Source organism: Apteryx mantelli, chromosome 3 (assembly GCF_036417845.1).
Source record: "Apteryx mantelli isolate bAptMan1 chromosome 3, bAptMan1.hap1, whole genome shotgun sequence".
NCBI classification, from domain to species: domain Eukaryota; kingdom Metazoa; phylum Chordata; class Aves; order Apterygiformes; family Apterygidae; genus Apteryx; species Apteryx mantelli.
Window position 1 is genome coordinate 129,633,443 of NC_089980.1, and position 8,568 is coordinate 129,642,010.

The 8,568-nt window shown below is 36.0% G+C and overlaps 1 protein-coding gene across 1 annotated transcript in view; it reads right to left on the bottom strand.

The window, feature by feature from the left end:
- The window catches only part of APOB (apolipoprotein B), a 38,188-nt gene extending 35,203 nt beyond the window's left edge, over positions 1 to 2,985 (bottom strand). The window contains exons 1-2 of the mRNA XM_013952055.2: positions 2,931 to 2,985; positions 1,142 to 1,177 (exon numbers count right to left, since the gene is read on the bottom strand). Coding sequence (XP_013807509.2) covers positions 1,142 to 1,177; positions 2,931 to 2,985 — 91 coding nt within the window. The remainder of the gene's footprint in view (positions 1 to 1,141; positions 1,178 to 2,930) is intronic.
- Positions 2,986 to 8,568: the final 5,583 nt, after the last annotated feature.

Below are 8,568 nucleotides of genomic sequence, written 5' to 3' on the forward strand. Positions count from 1 at the left end.
ACTTTCTTAAGTTGCTCCTGTGCAGTTATTTGTGACTGTCTGAACATATTTGAATCCTGATCCACTTTTACAGAAAACAAAGGTAAAATCATCTTGGTGTAAACCAACGTGGCTACCATCAAATCTGTAAAGTTTTGTTTGCCTATACCTGCCATGAATGCAGCTTACTCGTCCTCTTAACTTTCTGCTATCCTGGACTATACCATTATTTAACTGCACATTCTCAGAAATTTTTGCAACACCAGTATCTACTATACTAAAACTAAAAGGTTAATTATTGATTGATTTCTTGCTTTTTAGCAGAAATCAATGGAAAAGGAATAGGGAAATGGTAAAATTAGAAATGCAAATACCAAAGAATTTATTATATTAAAAATACACAAGAAATTGGCAGAGAAACCCAGAAAAGTCCTCTGAGTTGGTTCAGACAGTTGAAATAAACTTGATTGCCTGGAGATGGTGCTAAAGTATCCAACAAGGAAAAAAACTCTGAAGATCTTAAGGGCCAAAGAACAAAACAACTCATCCAATACTTTGACCCTTATGTAGAACATTATGTGTCTAACCAAGCAAGTCAGGGGCAGTTTATTATAAAGGCAGGGTATAATGTCAGCATTTCCCGAGTCTCGACTTGTTTTAATAAATTGCTGTTGAGTTGATCATTTATTCTACAGATATTTAGATATCCAAGTGCAATTCTGTGGGTTCAGCAGCCACTGTAAAGGCTAAAACAAAAGTGAGACTCAGCCCAAGGTAAAGTGAAATGTACATAACCTCATTGCTCAAGCTTCATATCTGATAAATAGGGATTTCTGCAGTAAGGAATTTGCACCTGAGAGAGCACATAAAGAAATCAATAAAACAATAAAATGCAAAGTTTCTTAAAGGGAGCTTTTTAGAAGTTTCCAACACAATCTCAACTTTTCAAATCTGAAGAAGTTCCTGAAATTCTATGCCATGCCTTATATATTATTAAATATCTGAAATAAATGGCAATAAAGACTTCAGAATACTGTCATCACTTTTGTTTTGGCTATTTTAGAGGAAGAGGTTTATGGAATAGGAAAAATCAAGCTTTGAAACATGTATTCAGTTAATATATAAACATAGATAGCAAAAGCATATGCAACAAATCACTTACTTGAACAGCCTAGGCTTCCACTTTCAGGTATTTCTTCTGTAAAGAATAAAAACAAGAATTAAAAACTGGATAAGCAGTTTATAGCTATAAAGCAAGGACTAAGAAAATACAAATGTGAATACTACATTTTCAGTGTAAGCCCTTGCTAATTCGTACCAGCTTTCGATGCAGTTTGTCACACTGACGTAAATGATGAAGCTCCTATTAACATTGATGGTACAGAGTCAAGACTAAAGGGAGTTACTGTAATTGCCTTGATATTGTGAACTAACAGCTCAGAATAGGATCTTGAGATCATGGAATTAAACTACTTTGATTCAAATTGAGAAGGATCAGTTTCTGGGTTAACAAATATTTTTAAAAACCCTGTGATGTGTGAAATAGAAAGTTTATAAATGATGGGCACAAAATGTAGGGGTAGACAGATGGAATACACTGTACAACACAGCTGGCTTACTTTAAAAGTTTTAATCTATTTGAAAACACAGAAATACTGCATAATGGATGAATGGCTATATTTTGCTTTCTGTGCATTGGTAAAATGACATCTTTGATGAGTAATAAGACAGTTCTCTGCTATTAAATCTTCTCTGAGACTTTTTTCAGGTAGACAAAATAGAAGAAATGGGAATTGGCAAGAGACAGATAAAAAACATTCATCAAGACAAATATTTATTTGTTGAATCTTTTGTTTAAAATAATCAATATGCTATTTCTGGCAATCAGTTTGAATACTGAGAAGTTATACTCTTGAGGAAAAGAACACTGTTTGGAAGCTCATTCCAGTTAAGAGGAATCATTTGCTCCAACAGGTCTTAGGTCCCACGTGATTTTCTATTTTAAATAAAATATAATAATAATCTAGTCAATATGTTGCACTCATCTGATGGTATGTCATTCCTTGGAACATCATACATGAATGCCAGCACTTTTCAAACTGTTCCCTGCAGACTTTCTAAGTTTCCATACTAGGAATTTTAAGGCTGACCCTCAATATAACAACACTAATAAAAAAGGTTAGAAATAAATGCATGCCATAAAATAGTGTAATGTCAGTTCACTCAATAAAAGTACATTAGTTCAACAAAGGTGTATTTATGATGAATTTGATCTGCATATAAAACCAGACATTGATTCAAACCTGCATAATTGGCCCTAGAACAACTTTCCCCCTTAAGGTTCCTTACATAACACTGTAATGTTGTATTCTAAAAAGACACTTCCTGGAAAGCAAGAAGATAGCTCACAATCCACTAAATCATATTGATCCAGGCTACATCTTTTCTGATCTTAAAAAAAAAATCTCTACTGGCCTACTACTTCTACTACTACTGATGACTATCTCCCTTTAATACACGGTTGTATTTCAAATGTCAGTACCACCTGCCAAATAATTTTTATTTTACCACTTCCATTTTTTTACAGTTGCAACAAAATAGATTGGCAACAGCTGAGGTAAGTCTGACTTGTAAGCCACAATATCTCCATGGAGGTGAAAAGGATAACATTATGGAAAAACAATCAGGCAAAAATAAATCATGAGAATGCCTTATAAATTGCAAAATACATTAAATCTAACCCAAAGACACCAGACAACACTTGCGACTTTTCCTGCATTGGGATCCTCCTATGATTGCCCAGTCCTATAAAGAGAAGAGATGACATCTTTCTCACATTTATCCTCTCTGATTGTATAGTCCATTGTCCTGCTCATTTTTGCATTCTTATTGTTTTAATGGGTTCAGTAAACAAAGCATCAACAAGCACTGACATAAAAGCTGGTACTTACGTGTGAGAACACTGCTGAGCAGCAGCAAGAGCAGCAAGAGCTGCACAGGGCCCATGGTGAGCCCCGAACCCTCTTGCTGCTCTCCTCTCCTCTGCTTTTCCTTCCCTCCCTTATTCACCTCTTTGCTAATGCCTCAGAGGCAGAATGAACCTTCTGACTTGGACCTCCACTTATATAGTCTATAGCAAGCAGCTGAGGCAAACGGTTTAGAAAGCTCAGAGCAAATTGCCAAAGGTCCAAAGGTGAGAGTCCCAGATCCTCACTGTGTTCCAGACTGTGCTCTGCTTTGGTTGCTGGGAGTCCCTGAAGGCAAAAGACTGAACATCATATACCAAAGATAAGTTATTCTTCCAGTTCATTTTTTAAAATTTAACAGAGTTTTTAAAAACAAAATGCCTCAGTTAGAGTCTAACAATCTATTCAAATAAATTTCCCACGCTTCCATAGGAAAATTTACAATGTATAAATTATAAATTATGACTGGAAGAAATTATCATTGCAGCATGCTGACAGTTTAGAGGTTGAGAGGCTTGAAGGGTATAAATACCTGAGAAAATGATATTTTTAGATTCCATTTTCTTGCTTGTTAATAACAGCAGAAATAATGAAAGTGAGATGATAAAATTTATCTGAAGAAATGAAGACAAACTTAATGAACAAATGAAAAATCTTTTTATGAATATGTAAATTGGTAAAAAAGGCTGATTTTATGTCATGAAAAATTCCAGTAGTTTGAATTCTCTCTCAACTCATATCTATCAATGGTAATTGCAGTACAAATATTGACTATGGAAATAGTTAAGAACTTTTTTTTCAATAAATTTAATTTTCACATATCTGATCAAAATGAAATGTTATGACATTCCCAAATCAAAGCACTTCTGCTTAGCTTATTGAACCAAACATTAAATTTTGGCATAGCTAAGCAGTAATTTGTGTTCCTTTGAGATGTCAGCATGCATCCTTGGAGCTATCTTTAAAGTATCTTATTTCTTCATTACCCTTTCTCTCTTGGATTTCATGGCCAGGTTACACTTCCCAGGATGCACTACGACCATGTAACTTCTAAGTAGTACAGCATCAGTTCAACCAAATGGAAAGCATTGGTGTAGCATGGGACATATCTCCTTCACTGTAGTTAAGATCTTGTCTGATGGCATTAATAAGAGTATTCCACTTCAGAGAGATTTCTTATAGAATTTTTTTTCTCTTTCCTGGATGCATCAACATTGGGGGCACCGTGAAAAAAGCATTTCTTACATTTTTCCATTTCTGTTTCTGTCCTTGGCTGACACCAATCGCAGATATGATAAATCAATTAATAGGAGATTATTATTTTTTGCTTTCAAAAAGCAATATAGTTTTTAACATTTATGTCCACAACTGCCTCAATATGTGTTGTGATATGTAATAGTGATCTTACTTTGTAATGTGATTCTACCCAATAAAAGACAGTACAATAATGTCCTATTTTTGCTCATGGCATTTGAACTCTCTCTGCATTCAGATATCAAGAGGTTTTGACTATTATTTAAAATCTATTTATTTATTTATTTATGCACCGCAGATATATAAAGCTCTGGAGTGCCCAGCATTCAGAGTTTTGTTAGTTATTTCTAAATTTTGCCTGTGTTCCCTCACTTCCTTCAGGTGATTATCCAGGCTCAAGCTGAGGCTGACTCTGCATTAATATGGCATTGCATAGACATAAATAGATTATAGAAATCATAACTCAGGCCAAAAGCATACAAGTAACAGGGGTGCATTATATTATTGTGACAGATTTCTATCGCTGTATTACCTAGTCAAGGGCCAGTAGTTTTCTTCACAACAGGTGCCACAAAATGCCACACGCTGCTTTATCTATTCAATCACCAAGGAATTCTCATTCTCTCAGTTCACTGGAACATGTCATCATGGAGCTAGACAATATAAAGTTTGTATTTCAGCTATTTCTGTGAAATTGTCAGTATTGACCTCAGAACACAATTCATCTTCCAGATCAGTTTTTAAATCATATCTCAGTGTCATTCTTTGTGTTTCTCCACTTACTTTTTGGCCAAGTCACACCATCCTCTGAGTTCATCTTTTGCAAATGAAACAAGAGTTTGGCAGTGGAGCCATTCTGAAAGCTAGTGACTGGGTGCCACACCTTTTATCTTTTCTCCTCTACTTGCATCTTTTGTACTCTATATGACAAAGAAAGGCAGATGGATATTCATGCAGATCTGAAAAGAGAAAGGACGACAGACACATCAAACTTAAGAAAAAAGAGTTTGATGACAACATAGATGTTACATCATCCCCAAAATGGAAACTATTCCCTGGTGCCCTACACTGAGACTAGTTTCAGTCTTGAATATATACTGTATGTCTCTACTCTGTACAGATCTGATCTAAAATCCATTTACCTCAGTGGGGTTTCTCCAACTGCCTTTGGATCAAGCCATCTGAAGTGAGTGCTGCACTCACTGATTCTTTTCCATTAAGAAAATATCTTTTTTTCTTTAGTCCACAAGACTTGGAAAGAGGGCCAGTTTAGGCCTTGGTGCCCACTACAGTAAGGTAGCAATACTGAAGCACTAGGTACTGCTAGATACCAGTAAGTTTGTTCACCATTCCCTTCAAAAAACTTAACTATTAACGTTAAAAACGATCCAAAAAAATGATGACATTATATTTAGAAAGGAAGTGGTCCTGGACATTTCCCTTCTTTTTTCTTAGGAGAACCCAGTAAGGGGAGAATTCCCTAAAGGAAGTAAAAAAGTCATCAGCATCTGGTAATTAACTGTTATTGAAATGAAGTTTCATGGCTCACTGTGGAACATGAAGGGCATTTATTAATGCTGATGAAATAAGAAAAAAATCCAGTTAGTGCTTTCTGGACCTGTCATATATATATAATGCATTTTCACAGCTGTCAGCCTTTTTTCTTGAAAATCTTGTCATCAGTTTAGGAAGTTCTGCATGTCCATACTTTGGGACCATCTAAAAATGTAGGACATAGGACACTTACAGACTCCTTGTTTAGTACAAAGAGTAAGTGCAGTTCATATACATAAAGAAAGACTGATAAACTGAAGGTGTCACATGCACATGCATGGATCAGATACTCACAGGGTCCAGTACTTCCTGCATTCATCAGAAATACTGTGTATGGACTGAATCAATGGTCTTATGAAATGTAGAAAGTATGAGAATGCTTCAGATATGCTGAATTAATTTTGTATGGACAGATTTGGGCATAGGTGTCATGAATATGGAAAATCCTTGACATGATGTGGAAGCCTAAGCAATCATAAAATCATAGAATCACGGAATAATTTAGGTTAGAAGGGACCTCCAGAGGTCATCTTGTCCAACCCTGTGCTCGGAACAGATCTAATTAGATCAGGTCACTCAGGACCTTGTCCAGTGGAGTTCAACCAAATGCTGAAGGCACGAGCCTTTGATATTCTGTCCTTCATGGACTTCAGTCTAGCTGCAGTATTAACAGGATACAGCTTCCTCACACATGCATGAACAAAAGTTGTAAGTCCTATTCCATAACACTGGCTATCTTGTTTAACGTGGCCTGTATTAATGGTGTATATGGCAGGTCATGATGGCCTCCATAGTATTAATACTCATTGATCCCTTTTTCTTTTCAGTATATATCTCCTTTGTGTGTTTTTTGTGTGTAATGTTTTTTCTGTTGTATTTAGGGATGGTCATTTGAGTACCTTTAAACAGAAAAACCACCTAACACTGAAAATTAAAGTGAGCCTCTTAAACCGATAAAAGGATTTAGGCTTGGCATTTGTTTGTTAGCCATATCGTGCATTAACACATTATTTTTTGTAAGGGCTTATTCTTAACAGCTTTCACAGTCTAGGAACAAGTTATTTTATCAATCTGTAATCTGTCTTCAGACTTTGTTTCACTCTACTTTTGTCCAATGCCCCATGTAGGAAGTCTGCAATACTAAATCACACACTTGAAACTGAACCCCCTCCTTCCTATACTGTTCACTTCCAGAGAGGGTACTGGTTTTATCGGGCCTGTTTTGGCAATGCCAACAATGGCTTATATTCAGTTTTGCTAATGGTGATACAAATACAAATAAAAAAAAATCATTAAGCTTTCTTTAATTACGTATTAATACCATGGCCTTTGATGATATTGACATTTCCTTTTTCTGTCACTGGAGACTGGTCAAATGTTTCCACAGTACTGTTAAGAGAGGGATGTGATAACACCTTCACTGGACACATCTACCAGCAATTTAGTCTGGTGCTTATTGTTGCACTGTTTCAGGACAAGAGACTCTTTAATCAACTCATTCAGATTCTTTATCGAATTTTGCATCTCCTTTTCACTCCATGTCTTTTGCCAGGTAGCAATATAGACCGCTTATGAAAGCAATTAGACTAAGTACTGAATTTCTTATATTCCAAAGAATCCTTGTGGACCTTCCTTTACATTCCTCCCTTCTCTTCCTTCCTTCTTTCCTTCCTTCTTCTTTCTGTCTGTCTCTCTTTCTTTCTGTCTCTTTCTTTTTTTCTTTCTCTTTCTCCTCCCTCCTCCTTCCTTGCCTTGTCTTGCCTTGCCTTGCCTTCCTCTTCTTTTCTTCCAGAACAAATATGCTGGTAATTGTCTCACTCTTACTGAGATCCTTCTGTGTACCTTTATGTGCAAACTTCTTTTTCTGAGAAGTACCCACTACATGGTGTTCACATTTTTTTTTATTCATTCAGGTCAAGGCCAGTACTTCTGGTTCTTTGGGAGCTCCTTGGAAACATTGGCCTTACTCTTCTACTGCATTTCCCAAATCACAGTGTCATCTGTTCAGGTCTTAGCATGTCCCTCATCACAGAAAAATTGTATTTTCTGGCAAAACACCTATGGTGCTAACTATAACCCAATGGCAATTGGAGGAAACCCTGTCTCCCAAAGGAGGTGTTGGAGGTGCATAAACATCTACTCTGTTTGTCTAAGAATAGCTGCCAGAAGCCTGCTGAGGCATCAAGAGTAGAAAAATATTTGGCATAAGCCATCTCCTTCAGAATTTCTCTCCTTGTAGGTAGTGGAAAATGTTTCCGTTTTACATATTTATTTAGTTCTTTTGAGTATATTCCTCAGCAAAGGGTCTGTCTTCTTTTTGCACTAACAAGAAAATGTACCAATTCTGTTGAACCTCTTATTCACACTTTCCTTTCAAAGTATTAAAGCTTCCCAGTTCCTTCATTTTGTTTTTTTTCCATAGGCAAAGAAATGTACTTTTGAACTGTGTGTTGGTTTGGCTCTCTAAATTCAGTTATGAATTCTGCTGACAGATGCCTTGAAAGATGTTGCAAACCTCTACTTTATTCTGTCTCACCAACAAGGTGACATGGTAAAGTGTTTAATGGATTTCTAAAACAGCATTTTTTCCACAGTTTTATTACAGTTTTTCCCCAATTTTTTCTCTATCTATAATTTCCATTCAAATGTTTCCTTCCAATCTCACCACTGGAAGTCTGATCTACTGTATATTTTAGTATTAATAGTGTTTCTGGTACAACTTGTTAGTGCATCTGCAAAAAAGTTAAAACTAGGAAATAACCCATTTACTTTTAGTATGACAATCCAGGGATCTCCTGTAGCAAAATTACATACT